This window comes from Syzygium oleosum, unplaced genomic scaffold (assembly GCF_021117445.2).
Source record: "Syzygium oleosum isolate NSW1041296 unplaced genomic scaffold, Sole_v2.1 Sole_v2.03, whole genome shotgun sequence".
Classification (NCBI taxonomy): Eukaryota; Viridiplantae; Streptophyta; class Magnoliopsida; order Myrtales; family Myrtaceae; genus Syzygium; species Syzygium oleosum.
Window position 1 is genome coordinate 17,766,067 of NW_026607487.1, and position 20,955 is coordinate 17,787,021.

Sequence of the window (20,955 nt, forward strand, 5' to 3'; positions counted from 1 at the left end):
CCCCGCCGGCCGCCGGCGAGGTCGGCCTCGCCCAAGCAACGGCGAGGCCGAGCCTCGCCAGATCCGGCGAGGCTCGGCCCCGCACGGCACTAGCGAGGTCGGCCTCGCCCAAAGAACGGCGAGGTTCGGCCTCGGCCGACCTCGCCGGCTGGCGGGGCGATGGCGAGGTCGGCCTCGCCAGTTCTTAGCCGGGCGAGGCCGAGCCTCGCCAGTGCCCGGTGGCTGCGAGACCCTCACCCGAGATCTAGCGAGGCTCGGCCCGCCGCCGCCCGGCGAGGTCGGCTCGCCCGCCGGCACTGGCGAGGTCGGCCTCGCCCGGAACGACGAGGTTCGGCCTTGGCCGACCTCGCCCAGTGCCAGTGGGGCCGAGCCTCGCCCGGATCCGGCGAGGCTCGGCCCCCGCCGACCGCCGGCGAGGTCGGCCTCGCCCGGAAGAACGGCGAGGCCGAGCCTCGCCCGGTGGCCCGGCGGGGCCGACCTCGCCAACCCTCGCCTCCGGCCGGTCGCCGGACCGGCGACCGGCCGGAGGTTGAAGGTGAAAAAAAAAAAGAAAAGAAAAGAAAAAAGAAAAAATTCGAAAAAATAAAAATAATATTAAAAAATTGGATGAATAGTAAACGGGGTAGATTTGGGACAAAAGTAAAAGTTTGGGGTTTTTTATGAGACAAAAAAAAGTTTGGGATATAATTGGGACAAAGGCTAAAGTTGGGGGTTTTTTAGGGAATTGGGCCCCTTCTTATCTAATCTTTATCTAATTTAATCATTTAATTAAAATAATAATAATAATAATAATAATAATAAAAAGGATCCCTCTTTTCCTCTTTTTTCTTTAAATTCTGATTCGCTAGGAGATGTATTTAAAAAAGCAGTCGTTTCTTCTCTTCTATTCCAATTCATTTTCTCAATGGATTCAGTCGAAGCAAACTGGCCAACGTGTGTGATAATAGGGTGTTGATTAAAAATCTGTCTATCATTGTACTTCAGTTTCTTCTCCAGCTTAATTATATCCCGTTCAGGCGTTCATAGGGGCATATGACATATAACACTATGCTGACTCCCTTCCTCCTTTCCTTTAGCCAAATCATCACCTATGATAATGGGAAGCTTTTTGCCATAGAGCTTGTCCCGTGATCCCCTCACCTAGATGGTGCGAGATTATGGAACCGGTGAAGGATCTGGCATGTGCAGCTACTTCCTTCCTCTGCTATGCGGATCCTCATCCGGCGAAGTTCTATCGATCTTCATTATCTCCAGGTGTTCGATCTTGAAGGACCCTTCTTCATCGACTATGCCTCGAACTTCCTCTGAAGATGCCGTGTAATATGGCACGTTTAATGTGTCTAGTTTCTCTTCCTTGACGAATCCCTAAAACAAGGTTTGAACGAAGATAAAATCGAAATGTGAAAGTGAAAATTGTTTCATCGCGACACACATCTCGTAATGTTTGGAAAGATTTGGTCGTGACAACCACAACTAATTTATTCTTACAAATGAAGAAAACGGATTACAGAGTCTAATGTTAAGATACGCGAACTAATAAAAAACTGATTTATAATTTTTGGTAAAAATTCCTTTGGAAGGCTTGTCAATGTGTCTGGACAACACTTTATCCTTGCACTGAACATAATGAAAGTTTCGTACTCAACAACTTACTTATTAGGATGTACTAATCACATATTAAAACCCCAACATCTATCTAATTTGCACATAGAATCCATCAATACTTTAATATCCATCTCTTTCCATGTGAGAGTGTATGAAAGTTGAGAAGCTGATTTAAGATAACTTACCTCTAAAACCAAATCAGCAATTGCCTCTCCAAGTTTTTCCCAAATGAAGTAGCCGCCTGGGCTCGCGAAGTCGTTATCTTCCCTCCCATTAAGTATCAACACGAGGTGATCATTACCGACCATCTCTTCACCACGGAACTTCAAAAATGTCGAGAAATCTGCTCGGAACTGAGCTAAGTAGGCCTCCTTCACTGCGTCGGGACTGGTCTCCGAAATGTAGATCCTTCCCTTGTTCAACAGGAAGCCTTCTTTGCTCGTGAGATTCAGTACCTTCATTAACCTAAAGTTCCGAATTAGTGCAAGATTAACATGGACTTCTATCGTGATTATGATGTGCTTGCATTACAGCTCTATTTTGGGCATATATGGATAAGTTGAATGATCTGTCGAATGACTTGACAACTATTTATCTCTCATTATATTGTCCTTCACATGTTATGTCGTCCAAGAATTAATTAATCAGATTTGGAGCATGCAACAGTTAAATTTGAATGAGATGATGGAGAGATTTGGGCCTCAGTCATCTTGTATTCTAAACAACTGGATATTATCGGTTGGCCTAACACATGATCTATAAAATACTTCAACCTTAATGTCGCAACAATCACTTGCACTACACAGATATAAACAATCAGATTTACCTGAGATGGCCAATGGACGCCATAGGAAGAATGAGCGAGGTGCAAGCAGTTTCTAGGGAAGAGCCTTCCATGGAAAGAACCTGGAGCTCCCATTACAAAGCACGATAAGCTTTCATATATAGTTTTGCAAGAAGTTCGACAAGCTTTTGAACAATGTATTGAAATCATCCCTGGGAAGATCGTTCAGATAAAATTGGAATTCAAGTGTCGGGCAATTTGAGCGCGCACACTTTTTCTGTACACTCTCTATAACGGTCGACACAAAAGCTTCTGTGCTAGGACCAAAAGCACAGCCCAAATCAGCCGCATTTAGAAGCTTGCACGGGAAGGAACTTTCCTCAAGTAGAGAATCAATTGTACTCGCTATCGTGGGCTTGGCCGAAGACGCAAACTTTTGCTGTAATGCAAGAAACGAGGTCTAATTTATCCAGCAAATTCAACCATTGCCTAATTGACTAGAAAGCAAAGAAACTTTAGTTAATTTCCTAGATTCATTCTTATAAACCAACACGATCCCGGAGTTTAGATAAAAATTGAACCATGGCGAAAAATTACAAGAAGAAAGAACCTGAAAGGAGAGTTTAATTGAATGAAACAAACCGTGTAGGTGGAGGTATGAGCGTAGCTATGTTCTCCATCTCCTATGCTCATGAAGAGAACTTGTTTCCCGTCCATGGCAGAAGATTCGATCACTGAGCTCTTGATGATTGCAAGTCCACCCTCTCCCACTGATTTTATACTGTCACTGCTAGAATATGTTTCTGCCACTTCCATTCCGGAGAGGAGAAGAAGAGTAGGCTATCTTTCATAATCAAGCATGCTATTTCACTCCTTCTCCCACTAAATTCCGGATTTTCCTCTTTTGCTTTGCTTCTCCAAAAATAATGCTACAAGACAGGTTGGTGGTCTTGGTCTGCTTCAATTACATGATTTCTTTTTTATATCAAACACGTCCTTTTTTGACGGGTAGACTTTTGAATCGATAGAGTACTTCAATAACCTCGCGCATATACATCGGGTAAAATTTGGGCTATTTACTTACATTGAACATATATGCCCATTGGAGATAATTGAGGACTTAGGTTTTATTTTGATTAATTGAGAAATTAGACTTAAAAAAGTATCATGCCCCGTCAGTGGAATTTCGCACATTAGAAACTACACGTGGTAAATGACCAAATATTGTACGTGGGAGCCACGCCGGACTCCCGACGCTTGAATTCGATCGACAACTCAAAACTGGGGGAAAAATATAAGAAATGGGGGAAAAATAGATATCATCAATTCCTTGATTGGCTCTGTTGCGGCCCTTCCGAGGTGAACAACTTAGAGAAAGCAGATAGATTACTAAGGGCCCGTTTGGTTCGGCTTTTCAAATGCAACTTGGGGGAATGCAAATACCTTTAGGTGAAAGCTACTTGGGGAAATGCAAGTAGTGTTTGGTAAGAAAAAATTTGTGAAGCTACTTTGGCCTAAGTAGTGTTTGGCAAATTTTTTTTTGCAAAGGGCTTTGGCAATTTTTATTCTTAATATTCCGATTTTGCCCCTATTACTGTTCATCTTCTTCACCGTGAGGGTGGCCGGTGAAGGGCCGGCGAGGGGCCGGCGAGGTCCCCTGACCTAGGCGACGACCGCTTGGGGTCGGGCGACCGCCCAGGCGCCGTCGCCTGGGTCGGCGGTCGGTTGGAGTCGCGCGACCCAGGCGGCTGCCGCCTAGGTCGCGCGATTCCAGGCGCCCAGGAGGCCGTCGCCTAGGTCAGGCGGTCGTCGCCTGGGTTAGGCGACCTCACCGACCCGTCGCCGGCCAGATCCGCCCTCGCCGGCCCGTCGCCGGCCACCCTCAAGGTGAAGAAGATGAACAGTAACAGGGCAAAACCGGAAAATTGAAATTTGAGTGAGGGCAATTTGGGAAGGGAAAAATAGGCTTCAGCATTTGTGGAATGCTGAAAGCCCAAAGCTGGTCCGGACCAGCTTTGGGCTTTCGGCATTCCAACGGCATTCCAAATGCTGGCTTTCGGCTTTCCGGACTCGGAAAGCCGAACCAAACGGTTCAGCATTTTGGGAAGGGGCTTTCGAGGCCGAAAGCCTCTTCCTAAAGCTGAACCAAACGGGGCCTAAGTAGGCGTACGGTCCTTCTTGTGAGGTAGCTCCTTCGCTTAGCTCGGGACCTCCAAGCCCTACCAGTTGCCACTTGGTTTCTCGATTCAATTAATTAATTTAAGTAACTTTGGAGTTTCCCCTAATCAATTGCGGGTCGATTATGTTAAGGAAAATTCCCAATAGATTTTGAAGTTGACAAAACTGTCCATGAGTGTTTTGTAAGTCTGATAAATGCTTTAAAGTATTTTGATTCAGGAAGTTGTTTTTGGAAGAAAAGCATATGTCAATCTTGATCTAGTTCGTGTTCAGATTGTGAAAGAACTTCAAACAAAAGAGATTCAGACTCAGAACGAGAAGTTCAAACTCGGAACGAGAAGTTCAGACTCAGAACGAGAAAGTTCAAATGCAGAATTTATTCAGACGCAGACACAGAATTTCTTCAGACGCAGGCGCTGAAATAATTCAGATGCAGACGCTGAATTATTCAGACGCAGACGTAGATGCAGAACTCAAAACGAAAAATAACAGCTAGTGATCTGGTATGGATTAGAAGGAAAGTTTTGATTGTCTCAAACTCAATCAAATTAATTGACAATCAAACATTACGACAAGTATGCATTACAACGGATAAAGCTCTACTTATGGAAACCAAGATTCTGATTGTATGGGCGACCAGAATCAGCGGGATTCAGATTTTATCAACCAACGGCTACTCAATCCGTTTTATACAAATCTGTCCAAAGGTGAATATTAGAAGATGATCCTCTAAAGACTGTCCAACGGCTAGTTTGGAAGTAGAGGAGTATAAAAGGAGATCAACGAGGAGCAGAAAGTAGAGAACGAAATCAAGAATCAACAAGTCCAAAGTCTGAGCATACTCCGATTCAATCTCTTGTCTTTCGTGAGCTTAAACGTGTAATCATTTGAGAGGTGTAGACAGTGTTATAAGTGTGTGCATAGGTGTGAGATAGTGTGATCTATCGGCTTGGTATAAGCAGCACCAACTTTGGGGAGAAGTGCTTGGGTTTAAGCGGCACAACTTGCTGTAACTTCTCATTGATTTGATTAGTGGAATCCAGACAAGAGGTGTCGGCGTGGGAGAGTGGACGTAGGCTTGATCTAAGCCGAACCACTATAATTGTTTGTGTGCAGTTTTCTCCATCTCTAATATCTTATTATATTATTTATACTGCTCACAAGAACATTTGTCACAAAGTCTGATCAGAATCTGCTTGTTGTTCAGACTTTGTTCTTGATCTTTTACTTCCGCTTTAAATTAGTAAAGAATTTATTTAGATCACCTATTCACCCCCCCTCTAGGTGATCCTTGCTATGCTCTATGCATGCCCATTGCCCTATATATAATGCGTAAAGCATGAATAGCTATGCATGACTATGCACAGACCATTAAACTAAAAAACTATTTATCATTGTAGTGGAAAAATAACTAATATGCAACATAATCTAATTTTTTTGGATTTTCTTCAGTTAATTAACATAATAAACTCAAATTGCCGAAAGAGCTACATGAATATGCGCAAATGAATGACATGGATTAACGAATCAATGCTACAATCTCCTAAACGAGACATCAACCATTTTTCTTGATTTTTCTCGACTAATCAAAACTATAAATGCGAAGTTAAATTCCTAAAGACTACATGACCATGAGTATGCATGCAATTAAACAAAATGCATGAAATTAGACTAATTTAATCAAAACATCAATGAAAAGCCTAACATAAACTTCTAAATGTGGAATGACATGCATGCTAAACTATATGGAAATAAACAGGACCTAATGCAATATTTAGATAAATATAAGCTAAATGAAATGTTAATCACAACGAAGGTGACGTCATAACCAAAACTCTGCTGATTAACATGACATGCATAATTCATTCTAAATCATATACAATTAAATGCAACTTAAAATGTAACGTGGTATGAACGCGACTTTCTGAATGATGTAACATGCATATTCTAACCTAATATGCATAATCTAAATCACTAAGCACCAAATAACATGCACAATGGTATCAAACTATATGCGATAAAATTAAACATGCATGAATTCTAAATGTAACCTATTTGAGATACTAATTAGAATTCTTTTGTATTTTGATTTATTAATTTAATGAAAACGAAATTATCCCTATAATACTATACATGACCGAAGTTTACTAAGATAGTTAGCCCATGCTTTGTCCGGTTAGTTCGAAATTCAAAACCACCAATTTGTATTTCTTATTCAAAATGACCATATTTTTCTTATTGAAAAATTATTTAGTCAGTCCACTAGTATGATTTCGTCGTCGGATGTGCCCGGATCTCATTAAGCAATTATCATGTGATTGTGCTTGGGTCCTTGGGTACCAAGCTTCCATGCCTCAGTTATCGACGCCAGAGCCCAGGTTCACTAGATCAGGCCCAGGTACTGCTCAAGTTCCTAGTGGCTGGGTTCGAGAAATCCAAACTCCTATGACCAAGACCCTGGCGCTTGGGCTTGGAAATCCCGGTGGTCGGGCCCAAGTCCCCTGAGGCCAGGGCCCATTCCCAGACACACGAGCAGGGTTTTCGGCACTCGAAAAATAATTTGATATAGCATGTGGATCCCTTATATCACATAAATATTGCATGTTTCTTTAGAAAATTATCCCCTCGGATCATGGTATAAGTTTAGGATAGAGAGCTTTATTATAGTAATTATACGGTCTAAGATCGTACACTTGGCTCGACGTTACACGTTTTTCTCTAAGATGGATTATGTTCATAACATAGTTTATAGAAGAGTTGTGTTGGGCTAGAAAACAAAGATCTACCAAATTGATTTACCGAATCACATAGATAGTCAGTGGACACATCTAAACAAATGTCACCCGTCGAAAACGTCTGTCAACATTTTCACATAACTCTATTGATTATGAATTCTATAAATATGTGGAAAGAAACTGTGCAGTTGAATCTAACTAATGAGGACCGCTGAGGAGAGTGGGGATGCAGTTACGGTTATTGATGATGACCACACACAAAATTAGGGAAAAGTGTCGGAAAAGTCATAAACATTTTACATTAGTGCCAATTCAGTTCTAAATCTTTTTTTTTTGTGCCAATTCAGTCATAAACCTTTTGTCTTTGTGCCAATTTAATCATTCTGGCTAATTTTGGTCAGATTTTGCTGACGTGAACGCTGGTCTGCTTGTGGCACCGCCGGCGCTAATGGAGACAAATTTTAATAATATTTTAATTTATTCATTTTTCTTTTTTTCTTTTCCTTCTTCTTCTACCTTTGGCCCGTGACCTGATACCGGCCATCGGCCATGGCCGGCCACTTGGCCTTGCCCGGAGAGGCTGCCATCGCCCAAACGAGGCCACCGTCGCCGGCCACAGGCGAAGCCTGGCCGACCCTCACCTGGGCAAGGGCGGGCGAGCCTAGGTGAGGGTCGGCCTCGCCGGATCTGGTGAAGGGAGCCCTCACCGGGGCTCGCCCTTGCCCAGGCGAGGGTCGGTCGGGCCTCGCTTGTGGCGAGCGACGGCAGCCTCGCCCAGGCGAGGCCAGACGGCCGACCATGGCCGGTGGCCGGTGTTCGGTCACGGGCCACAGGTAGAAGAAGGACGAAAAGAAAAAAAGAAAAAAATCACAAAATTTTTTTAAAAAATCGAAAGAATATTAAAATATTTTTAAAATTTTCCATGTCAGCGCCGGCGGTGCCATGTAAGCCGACCGACATCCACGTCAGCAAAATCCGGCCAAAATTAGCTGGAATGATTAAATTGGCATAAATACAAAAGGTTTAGGATTGAATTAGCAAAAATCCAAAAGCTTTAAGGCTTGTCTGATACTTTTCCCTAGTTTTATCCAATCGTCCACAAAATTTGATTTCAATTTGTCATCTTTCAGGTGCTTTGCGCTTCTAACGAAGATCACTCGGTTGTTGAACCTTTGCTCCCTCTAGAGGGGGGCCAAACTTGGGGAACGGGTTTCGTCTATTGGGTGAGCCTGAAAAACTTTGTCTGATATTTACTTACCTGAACACCTCCTGTTGCCGATTGCCTTTTGTGGAAGCATATGCACGTTGCCGAACTAACTGCTTATGGAGAAAGTTAGAAAAATGAAGAGCATGCTTGACTAAAGCCAACTCCAAAGTCTACTTTACTATTCACAGTGTAAAGCACTTCCTAATCTCGCATGTGCACATACACGCACTCGTACACGATCGATCACCTGAGATTGATTGATCTATGTTGATCTTGCGGCACCCACTTACGCAGACACATTTGTAAAGCCATTCTCTAGAAAGATTAGTTGGGTAGCGCATGGTAACCATTCTGATTCTATTCAGAACTAGTTTTCTGTTCCTAGAAATAGTTTTGGACCAGAAACCCGTTTGGTAACGCAATTTCATTTTTCTATTTCTGGAATAACTTTTTGTTCAAGAACCGATTCTGGACCAGAAATCAGAACAAAAAAAAAAGTAGGTTTTCTATTTCTTGAACAAAAATCAGAATCATTTCTGAGAGAACTCTTTCTCTTCAAAAAACACAAAAAAAATTAGAAATCCAAAAAATTCCTAAAAATCTCAAAAAAAATTCAGAAAATCCAAAAAAATTGAAAAATTCCAGAAAAATTCATTAAAATGTCAAGAAAATAAAAAAATTCAGATTTCGGGAAAATAGGAAATTTGTTGAATTTTTTCAAAAAAAAATCAAGAAATCAAAAATTTCAAAACTTCACAGAATTGCTTAGAATACATGTGGCCACCCACTTTTTGAGTAAATTTTAAATTTTTTGAGATGCTAAAAAAATATAAAAAAATATAAAAAATTTCAAAACTTCACAGAATAGCTTAGAATACCCGTGGCCAACTATTTCGAGTGAAATTTAATTTTTTTGAGATTCCCAAAAAAAATAAAAAAAATCAGAAATTTCAAAACTTCACATAATGGCTTAGAATACTTGTGGCAACCCACTTTGAGCGAAATTTAAATTTTTTTAGGTGCCAAAAAAAATTAAAAAATAAAAACTTCAAAACTTCACAGAATGGCTTAGAATACCTGTGGCCACTCACTTTGAGCGAAATTTAAATTTTTTTAGGTGACGAAAAAAAATTAAAAAAAGTAAAAAAATTCAAAACTTCACAGAATGACTTAGAATACCTGTGGCCACCCAATTTGAGTGAAATTTAATTTTTTTTAGGTGACCAATTAAAATTAAAAAAGCAAAAAATCAAAAATACCATTTGGGCACCTCAAAAAATTTAAATTTCACTCAAAGTGAGTGGCCAGAAGTATTCTAAGCCATTATGTGAAGTTTTGAAATTTTTTATTTTTTTTTTGCATCTAAAAAAATTTAAATTTCACTCAAAGTGGGTGGCCACGAGTATTATAAGCTATTCTGTGAAGTTTTGAAATTTTTATTTTTTTATTTTTTTGGGCATCTCAAAAAAATTAAAATTTACTCAAAAAGTGGGTGGCCATAGGTATTCTAAACAATTCTGTGAAGTTTTGAAATTTTTGATTTCTTGATTTTTTTTAAAAAAATTCAACAAATTTCCTATTTTCACGAAATCTGAATTTTATTTTATTTTCTCGACATTTTGATGAATTTTCTGGAATCTTTCAATTTTTTTGGATTTTCTGAATTTTTTTTGAGATTTTTAGGAATTTTTCGGATTTTCTAATTATTTTTATTCCATTTCTAAAAAAATGGATTTCTGTTCCTGGAAATAGAATTTTGTGTTGTTTATCAAACGGGTTTTTGTTTCAGGAAATAGAAATTTTGTGCTGTTATCAAACGGGTTTCTGTTCCAGAAATAGAAATTTTTGGTCGTTATCAAACGAGTTTCTTTTCTCATAAACTCATCCTGGAACCGGAAATAGAAAAATCTATTTCTGTTTCAGGAACTCATTCTGGAACAGAATGGTTATCATGCGCACCCTTGGCAATAGGATACGATGTGTGACATCCAGCTAGCAATTGTTATTTCTCTTCAAAGTTATGCACTTCCTATTTGATCAATCGTCTACTTCCAGCTGTGTTAATCGAACATTGCATTGGAACATATTCGATAAAACACGCATATCAGCTAAAATATTGGTATAGATCTTAAAGCGTCAGACTTTTGCGTCCTTTTGCTCAAGCGCCGCTGCTGGTTCTTTATTCAGGGACGATGGAAAGCCAGAAGAAGTTCTGACCCTAAGAAGAAGCAGTCGGAGAAGATAACACCGGTATTTTTTGTAACTGTTAGTTTATCCTCTTCTTGATCAAGACTTATTCAGCTTGAATTTTAGATTGCTCTAGGTGGTCCACTCTTCTTCTTCATACGTATGGCTTCTGTGTTCAGCCAAAAAAATTATTTATGGCTTCGGTGGAATTGTAATTGCGAGCTCTGTTTATGGTGCATCATCTGTTTGCTGATGAGAAAGGCGATGCTACGTTCAAGGGTAGACCGTTTATGACTTCTGGTGGACCATGTGTTTCATCCATTCCTAAGGCGAGCGATGAAGCGGATCTTTTCTCAATTTTGAACCCACATTCAACTCCACCTCAGAAGTACCTAAAATAATGGATCTTCTTTGTATGTGCGCGACTCCATCAGACGAAATTGTCATGTATAATGTCACTCGAAACTCTCATCAATGGGATCGGACACGCGAGTTCTTGGGACATCTCGCTCTTGTACATTATTCGGAAATTCAAGAGTCAGGCTGAGATGATTTGCGCTCTACTACCTCATCGCCGAGGGAACGAGTTCGAATCTCTAGTCGCTAGAGTCTTAAGTGGGGAGCCCTGGTGGTGGGTTCCTGGGCTAGCTCCCCTACAGGTATAGTCGGTGGTCGTCATTGGGCCTGTCGGGCCCTCGGAGGCCATGAGCACCCGTAAGGTTGTGCCAGGCTGGATCTTGGGTATCAAAAAAAAAAAACAAAAAAGGCTATATTCCTGTGATGGTGATGGTCTTCTTCTATCTCCCCTACAAATTGAGGAGACTTCATTGCCTCTTGAACTCTCTCTGCCTTTCTCTTTGTGTCGATGACGATGGCGACTGGCTCCTGCTCGTATTCACTGTGATGGGATTTTGACCGTGATAGGAAATTGCCTCTTGCAAGAACCATAACTATGTTTTACATTTACATTTAGTATGCTTGGGTGATGAGATTGGATGCGCGGGTACGTGCGTGCGTGTGTTGCTCGTGCTAACATTTCAGGCTCATTAAGATGCCTAGCAAATTATATCAGGCTTCTGACCAAACAAAAAAATTTATATCAGGCTCATAAGACTAGGGAAGGAGGGGACTCCACCCCCACCACTTTAAATGAGCCATTGGTTATCTTATGACAGAAAATACCTTTGTGATTAGCACAAAACTGTGCACGTGCACCTTTGCGGACCACTTTTTCCATCGATCGGGATTCAATCCGGGAACCTTAAGCAACAAAGAAATAGAAGAGAAAATTAGCTTATCGACATAAGAAGAACTTGACCCCAACTCTTTTGCAAAGTAAAAGAACCAAATGTTGAATAAACTAACTTGCTCTGTCATTCGCTAATGATAAGATGTTTCTCAGAAGCTAAACAGGAAATAATTAGTCGATAGCAGCCAAAACCACGGGTAACCAATGCTTCAGAGCAAGGCAAGGAAGAAGAGACAGAAGTTTTGGGATATTTATGATGAAACTCACCTGGATAGAGTAGCAAGTGGCGTTCCCAGATAAGCATATCAGGTGAAGAACCCATAGGGAACTGAGAAACATCCCTATACCTGTTTGTTCTCCATAACGAGCCATCCTACACAGAATGCAACACATTATGTTAGTTGCATTATATTATGTATGCAAAGAATGCCGCAACCACATCCTCACAAGGTTCCGCATATTTACCTTGTAAGCACCAGCATAGAATTCATTCCCAAACATGTCTTGTATCATACCACAAAAGGGCACAAGCGTATTGGGCTGAACATGTCTGATAGTGCTTGCAATTGCTACTGAGAGTTCTATAAGCTAGAGATTCTCTAGGCATAAGCATAATTTTTAATAAAGGGAGAACACATTACATAACCATTCCTGCATCTTTATTACGGATCAGAACTTAATGATATTTGTTAGACCCATGTGCGCCAGCTATTAGGTGATAAATGCCAAAAACTTGACTGTATTAAATATTAGAAAGAGTGTTTCAAATATTTTTCTATTTCCATATCACATATTACAAACTCCAAGAGAGTTGCAAGTCTGCAGAGAGCATAATTATAATGAAGGTCCGGGGATTTAGCACTCAGCCACCCGAGGAAGGCCGAAAGTACATGCAGATAGGTGGGCTGATCCTAAAGATAGAAAGTATTGACGAAGGAATGGTCCATATACCATCACCGCATATTAGACCTGAAGCAACAGCTCCTCCATAGTCCCCTCGTCCTTCTTATTAATTCTCTCCCAGATGAACAATATTACGGTTCCCACAAACATATCGATTGCAAAGTAGGCTCCAATGTAGAATGGGAAAGCCATAGCCATTGGAATCGGGATGAACTGCGAGACCTTCTTGGGTGTCATGTCCCTCCGGAGGTTAATAATCAGAGCTGCCACGAAAAACCCTAGGCACATGGCGAGACAGTTCTTGGGAAGCTCAGAGAAGCCCTCACTGCCCAAGATTGCCATTTCCCTGTATATTATGGCATTTGGTGCTTTGTATGGTCCGTCCGATGAACCGATATCAAAAGCAGTCCAAAACAACCAAAATGTGAGTGGGCCGACGATACAACCCATGGCAATTCCTACTAGCTGACTCACGAACATTGATCTTGCAGATGATAAAGTTAGATAACCGGTCTTGAAATCTTGCATAAGATCAGCGGCTGTGGTGACAATGGACATCATAACCCCACATGCTGCTAAACCAGCTATCACGCCCCCATTAGACCCAACCAAAGATGCAATGATGAAGAGCCCAATCTTTCCATAAATCGAGCCCAAGTTACAGTCTGTTAGCCCAGTACCATAAGAATTGCAGAAGGCAAGGGCAGGAGCAATGATGTACGAACCTAGAACCAAATACCACCGAAGAGGTGGAAAGATCATCGGTGCCGTCACTGTGGATATTGCGACAAGGCCCACATAGCCAGATGCTGCAAACCAGAAGGGCATTCGGTCTTTCAAAAATATCTGATCTCTTTTCCATTGCTCCATCACTATCTTGGAACTCTCGTCATCTGCAAAAATCACAAGAATCAAACAGTACACAAGGGCTATCTAAAGGGAAAAAAGAGAGCCTATGCATAGATGATCAAGGACAACGTTCTTCCACAGGCACTAAATAAAAGTGAAATGAAATGACTATCGCACTAATAGAGAAGATGCGTGCATGTTACAGTACAACTAAATAATGAATGCTCATTTTCGAGAAAGTGGAACTAAATATGTCCAAAACAACCGGACGAAGATAACAGAAGCATTCAGAGTATACTACCATCCCGAGCAGGTACCCAGAATCCATAATAGAAGCTTGAGATTTATATCTTTTTTGGTCAGTTCTGATTAGATAACCTGATCTCAAGATCAATTCAGCAATCAGATGAAACATCTAATATTTGATGCACAGCGATACAGATTCATTCATGCATGCTGAACAATAGTGACTCCAAGAGGCAGCAGGTATAATACGGGGTGCCCACTAGAATATGCAACCGATTGGCCACATTAATTATAGGAAGAATTTCTTAGCAACTTTTACCACTTTAATAAACCTTTTAGCTCAAATATAGCTTTCAGATGTTGATTTTTAAGAATTCATTATCTGAGCAATCATCCTAGATAATAGATGAGAAAGCCGTACCATCGTGAAATGAATATAAGTAGGCTAAGTTCTCATCCACTAGCTTCAATTATAAATAAGCAACATAGTTTATGTCCTTACCAAGAGACTCCATGATGATCGGCAGGTTGCTAGTCTCACTGCCTTTGTTGAACATCTCTTTGACAGTTATTCTTATTACCTTGATCAAATTGTAGAGACCGTCCCCGAGAATAAGTGAAATAGCTATGAAAACCTGAAACAGAAAGGAAACAGAGAGGAAAGTTGCTTCAAAGTCAGTAAAGCAAAGAGAAAATTTCACAAAAATGTGCCATCTCCCTGTGGCCGCACAGGCTCACCCTAAGTATTTGCTGGTGGGATGTCTCCATCTAATGGAGATCTTTCTCCCTTTTTACCTTGATGTGGGCCAGTACTCATCTTCATCACACAAAACAACATTTTGCAAGCAAGCACACTTGGAAGTGTTTGTTGTGAATAACATAAATGTTCTCGTGCAGTACCTGATACCCGTAGAGACCTTTGAAGTCATTGCTGCCAAGATCAGCTGGATACCAATCCCCAGCATGTTTTGAAATGAAAGGGCAGAGGAAACCCCATGATATAATTGCCCCAAGTAGAACTGAACAGTTAACTATGTGGGGACAGATGAGACCACATCCAACATAAGTTGGGCTAAAGTCAAAATAGAACCTGCATAAAGAGCATGATGCGTGATCAGCAAGGAAGATACACATATTAGCAATCTTAGCATGTAAGAGAAAACCAAATACTAGAGATAAACGACTAGCAAATATATCTATTTTATTGAACGAAAATGGATGTGCTAGACGTTAGAAAACTAGCAAGCATATCCATTTGACTCTACCTATGATAGTACATGGCACAAACTCCTCGGAAAGCAGTTTAATGAGTGAGTGCCAGAAGTAAAACATGCAAATGACATTGAGAGGCAGGTAAGCATGTGTGTATGAGAGAGAGAGAGAGAGAGAGAGAGAGAGTTACGTGTTCTTAAACAGAGTCAAGCCAAGGCTGGGAAAATGATCAAATCCACATGAATTGCCAATACCACCGAAGAACCACTTGAAGCAGCTCCATAAAAGACTTATGCTCAACCATTTTCCGAGGCAACCAACTTGCTTGCTGGGAAATCAACACAGCAGTCGCATAGCTAGTTAAGAGAGATCCAAAGTGAAGAAAAGAATTGTACAGAGTCGAAAGACTAAAGTTACGTTAGCTGTTCACACTACTTTCCTGATTAGTAATTTTTTAACAGTTTGTATAAGGAACCTTTTAACCCTTCAAGACTAAATCTGGCGAACGCAGACTACAGATGGGAAATGTTTTCCAGGTCCACCATTTTAATAAAATCCCAATCACCTGAGCTTCATAGCTGCAAGCCTGAAGCTCTATAAAGCATATGGTTTCCCTCAGCCTCGCTTACCCAGCAAGTTCAGCTCTGCTGTTTGTGTGAAAGCTGTTTATTAGCGTAGCTGTTGCAGTACCACTTGGATAAGCAAGCTTATAATCCATGATCATAACCTGTGATAATTGGACAGAAAAAGAGAAGATTAGAAAAGGATGACACGCGCTGCTGGTCGTGATACTTGCAAATATATATATATTTACAGCAGTATACTTCAGATTTTAGCGTTGTAAACCTACAAATCAAGTATGTGCATTCACCGACCTTTTGAAGAGGAACAAGGCTAAAGACTCCCACAAAGCTGACAACAAACGAGAACCCGATCATCCATCCCAAGCCTAGGTTTTTAACATCTTCTGCCCGATTACCAGGATAATCAGCACCAATGCGCTGATATATCTTTTCATCCATTGCAATCAAGTATGAACCTCCACCTATCAATAATCAAACGGCAAGTTAAACCCAAAAACAAAAAGTTGTGATTATCAAAATTTAGGGGGAATGCTAAGAAGATGTTCCAAATGCGAAGTTGCTTGGACCAGTTCACCAATCAAGCATCTGTATCTACTCGATGACCTAACCAAACATCAGAGTCATGCAACAGTCAACAATGCGAACCCGATGCCATCCATCTACATGCATTAGCAGATATACTCTTCTAACAATCTGAAGTATGGAGCCTCGTGTTTTACTATTCTAAGCAGGAAACTTACTTTCCTTTTGATTAGAAGGAAGATTATCCGAATAGACTCACCGCCAGAAATCATCAACAACATTAAAGGCTCGACGGTCATAAAGTGGATAAAAGAAATCACACAACAGAAGTTTAGTTTCATAATATTGCCAGCGATAGCAGCAACCAATGTTGACTGGACAGAAACGCATAGCTATTCCAACACGACAGTGAAATTAAGCTTTTTAGCAGTTGAGGGTAACAGCAACAACCGAAAACCACACGTGATGCCGAATCTGACTGTGCCAAAAAAGAAAAACTGACCACCCAAAGCGAGCCCATAGCACGCGACCACGCAGGTCTGGATCACCGTATTTTCCTGGCGAGTGAAGGGCATGACCGAGAGGCCCAGCCGCGACAGGAACCCCGTCCATGACTTGACAAACAAGAACCCTAGCAGCCCGGAGGCAATGTTCAGGGACGGTATCCTGCCGACAGTCAGGTTGAGCTTGTGGGTGATGATGCAGAACAAGCTCCCCAGCACAGCGCTCCCTGCAAGCGCTCGGACCGTGATCTGGTCCCTCCAATTGGGAATCCTCTTCTCCTCGCTGTCGTCATCGATGCTCTCGCGCTTTTCGGATATCTGAGAGCGCGGATCCAAAAGCTGTTCTGATATGTCAGTATCCATATGGAGAGAGGCTTAATAGAGTTGAAGAAGCGGCGGCTCGGGCTCAATGGCACCAGGGTAAAGCCGAAGGCGTAACGGCGGCAATCGCTGGCTGCGTGACGTAGAACAGTTAGCCTGTGATTATCTTGAAGAATGTGATCGTCGTAATCGCCGAAAATCTAGGCAGTTTTTCTGATTAGGCAGTTTTTTACAGGTAATTTTTAATTATCAATATTTCGTTTGATTTTATTAAATAAGATTAGATTTGATTTTATTAGATTATATTTTATTTTATTTTATTAGATAAGATTTGATTTGATTTGCTTTGATGTTATCTTCGTTAATTCGGATATCTTTAGGAGTCCTATCATTATCATTATAAAGGACGTCCAGCTTTGTATTCAGATATTATGAAATTGAATTGAATTCAAGTCGAATCGTGGAAGAGTTTTCCAAGTTATCGCTTCTATCTGCGTCATTTGGTATCAGAGCAGGTTTCTCCTGTGACGATGGTGAATAACGTGAATGTCAATCTCCCCGCTGATGAGGGCCGTGAGAACGAGCCTATTACGTGGGCTGAGTTCAATCAGTTCGTGGATCAAACCGATCGGAGGTTTCAAGAGATCCTTGATGCCATCCAGCGTTTGTCCACAAACCATGCGCCTGGCAATCTTCCAGCCGAGCAAATTCCTGTTGTTCGTGATCCCGAAGATGCTATGGGGCGTGGAGGAATTCCCCGACAAAGGCGTCAAGACTATGTTGAGGATACGGAAGACGAAGACGATGATTTCCAGGAGATGCAGATTCGTGGTGGTCGCCGATACAGGGGATTCCAAGAGGAGCATGTTCGTGGGAATCGACGTCAGGGAGGCTATCGACGAGATCCTGAGCAGTATCAACTAAAGGTAGATCTCCCTACTTTCAATGGGAATTTAGATATTGAAGATTTCCTTGACTGGCTTTGGGAGGTCGAAAAATTCTTCGACGCTATGGATATTGACGAAGATCACCAAGTGAAACTTGTGGCGTACAAGTTGAAGGGTGGCACTTCAGCTTGGTGGGAACAGACTCAATTGACGCGACGTCGACAAGGCAAGGCTCCTATTCGATCATGGGGTCAGATGAAACAGAAGTTGAAGAAGAGGTTTCTCCCAACGGACTATGAGCAATCGTTATTTCAAGCAATTCGCAGTGCCGACAATCGAATAGATCCGTCCAAGCTTATACGAAAGAGTTCCTTCGACTCTCCGCTCGCAATAACCTGGATGAGTCCGAGGCACAACAAACTGCTAGGTACATTAATGGTTTGCGACTTAATATTCAGGATCGGGTTTCTTTGCATCGACTATTCTCTGTCAAAGACGCCCAGGATATGGCGCGAAAAATTGAGGTGCAATTGGAGAGGACTAGCCCTAGTACTCGTGGTAGTAATTATTCGGGTCGTGGGTCATTCGGGAAAGGAAGACAGCCTGATGTTGCAAGTTCTTCTAGTCAACAAACACCTGATTCGAGCCGAGTTCCAGGGGGCACTACTGGAACGCCTAAGGAAGCAGTCGTAGCAAGCAATCACACTCCCAATCAGAATACCCAGAATCCATATGCCAAGCCCCAACCGATCAAGTGCTACAAGTGTAACGAGTTGGGCCATCGTTCCAGCGATTGTCCTCGTCGTAGAATGGCCAATATCGTTGAACATGACGAATATGTGTATGAGGAAGATTGGGAAAATGAAGAAGAAGTGGGAGTGGAAGATGAAGTGGGCGAGCAAGTTAATTGTGTTGTGCGTCGTCTATTGCTTGCTCCGCGGACAAAAGATACCTAGCGGAATCAGCTTTTCCGCGCTCGCTGTACTGTCAACGGCAAAGTATGCGATATCATTATTGACAGCGGAAGTTGCGAGAACATAGTGTCAAATGCCTTGGTGGATCACTTGCAACTAAATACGGAGCCGCATCCTGCGCCCTACACAATCGGGTAGATACGCAAGGGAGCAGAACTTAAGGTAAACCAATTATGCCGTTTACCTATTTCGATCGGGAAATCATATCAAGATACTATTGTCTGTGATGTTGTGGAGATGGATGCGTGTCATGTTTTACTGGGTCGGCCATGGCAATATGTTGTTGATGCTACACACCGAGCTAGGGAGAATACGTATTATTTTGTGTGGAAAAGGACTAAAATTACTTTGAGACCGAAGAGTAATTCCCCTCAGATTGTGAAAAAGCAGAATGCAGGGGTTATGATGAACAACCGGAAGCGTGAAGGGATGTATATGATTGTGGACAAGGGCGACCAGCAAATTGTGGTTCGTGTTCCCGACATTCGTAAGCCCTTATTAAAGGTATTCAGTGATGTTATGCCTGAGGATTTACCTGACGGATTACCTCCTTTGAGGGATATCCAGCATGAGATTGATTTTCTTCCAGGTGCTAGTCTTCCTAATTTGCCGCATTATCGAATGAATCCGAAGGATAATCAGATTCTACAGGAGCAGGTGGGAGAGCTCCTTCGAAAGGGCTTATTGCGTGAAAGCAAAAGCCCATGTGCAGTTCCTGCGCTTCTCACGCCAAAGAAAGACGGCACCATGCGTATGTGTGTAGACAGTCGTGCCATTAACCGGATTACTGTCAAGTATAGGTTTCCGATTCCACGACTTGATGATATGCTAGACAGACTTGCTGGATCACGGATTTTTACGAAGATCGACCTTCGAAGCGGATACCACCAAGTTCGCATCCGCCTTGGCGACGAATGGAAAACGGCCTTCAAGACAAGTGCGGGTTTGTATGAATGGCTTGTCATGCCGTTTGGACTCACTAACACGCCTAGTACTTTCATGCGTTTGATGACTCAGGTTCTCAAACCATTTATTGGCAAGTTTGTGATAGTTTTCTTTGATGATATACTCATATATAGTCCGGATGGGCGTCAACACATGGAGCACTTGAGGGATGTCCTACTAACCTTGCACCAAAATAAATTGTTCATTAATCTGAAAAAGTGTAGTTTCATGACAGAACGCCTCTTGTTTTTGGGTTTTGTTGTTGGCGCGGATGGACTTCACGTTGATGCAGATAAGGTGGCCGTGATTCGCGATTGGCCAGTTCCAAAGAATGTTGGCGAGGCTCGAAGTTTCCATGGCCTTGCAACATTCTATAGGCGTTTCATTCGAGATTTCAGTACTATTATGGCCCCGATCACTGACTGTTTAAAAAAGGGCAAATTCCATTGGGGAGATGAAGCTTTGGCCAGCTTCAAGCTTATCAAAGAAAGCTCTCAACGGCACCAGTATTGATGCTCCCTGATTTTGAGAAAGTGTTCGAGCTGGACTGCGATACTTCGGGTATTGGAATCGGCGCTGTTCTTTCCCAAGAAGGTAAGCCTATTGCTTTTTTTAGTGAGAAACTTAATGAAGTTCGTCGGCGGTGGTCTACGTATGAGCAAGAGTATTATGCTGTAGTGCGCGCTATAAAGCATTGGCAGTCCTATCTTTATCAGCAGGAATTTGTTCTTAACACCGATCATCATGCTCTTAAATATATCAAGAGTCAGAAGCACTTAAATCGAATGCATGCACGATGGGTTTCTTTTCTAGAGCAATTTAATTTTGTGCTTCGTCATAAAGCAGGCCATTTAAATAAAATGGCAGATGCGCTGAGTCAACGTGCTGCGACACTCGTGACCATGCGCACTAATGTTGTCGGTTTTGATTACCTATGTTCTCTTTATCCTGAGGATGATGATTTTAGTGAGATATGGGAGAAGTGTTCTAAAACAAGTTGTCACGGCGATATGATAATTCAAGAAAAATTCTTGTTTTTTGTCAATAGATTATGCATTCCTCGT

General features: G+C 41.8%; 2 protein-coding genes and 2 pseudogenes across 5 annotated transcripts in view; 1 reads left to right on the forward strand and 3 right to left on the reverse strand.

Annotated features, from left to right (window-relative positions):
* Positions 1-20,955, forward strand: part of LOC115672006 (root phototropism protein 2-like) — a 49,658-nt gene that overhangs the window by 19,302 nt on the left and 9,401 nt on the right. The gene's annotated exons all lie outside the window — the stretch shown is intronic.
* LOC115668252 (1,3,7-trimethyluric acid N-methyltransferase CkTcS-like) lies at positions 1,021-3,197 on the reverse strand (annotated as a pseudogene).
* LOC115665328 (mini-chromosome maintenance complex-binding protein-like) lies at positions 11,463-12,543 on the reverse strand. 3 transcript variants are annotated; one of them, XM_056309755.1, is made up of 4 exons: positions 12,411-12,543; positions 12,213-12,318; positions 11,879-11,956; positions 11,463-11,594 (listed from the first exon to the last, which is right to left on the reverse strand). In XM_056309755.1, exons 1-4 carry the CDS (start codon positions 12,456-12,458, stop codon positions 11,521-11,523), a joined length of 306 nt encoding a protein of 101 aa, XP_056165730.1. In that variant the 5' UTR covers positions 12,459-12,543; the 3' UTR covers positions 11,463-11,520. The 3 variants fall into 3 exon arrangements, with proteins under 3 accessions (XP_056165730.1, XP_056165731.1, XP_056165729.1); XM_056309756.1 differs by having other exon boundaries at positions 11,463-11,772; XM_056309754.1 differs by having other exon boundaries at positions 11,463-11,956.
* LOC115671748 (probable metal-nicotianamine transporter YSL6) lies at positions 12,657-17,196 on the reverse strand (annotated as a pseudogene).

Coding starts and splice junctions, on each gene's coding strand:
- LOC115665328 (XM_056309754.1), bottom strand. CDS start 12,458: ATGATACAAGACATGTTTGGGAATGAATTCTATGCTGGTGCTTACAAG. Junction 12,319..12,410: donor TCTATGCTGGTGCTTACAAG/GTAAATATGCGG, acceptor CATTCTGTGTAG/GATGGCTCGTTATGGAGAAC. Junction 11,957..12,212: donor CCACTTGCTACTCTATCCAG/GTGAGTTTCATC, acceptor TTGTTGCTTAAG/GTTCCCGGATTGAATCCCGA.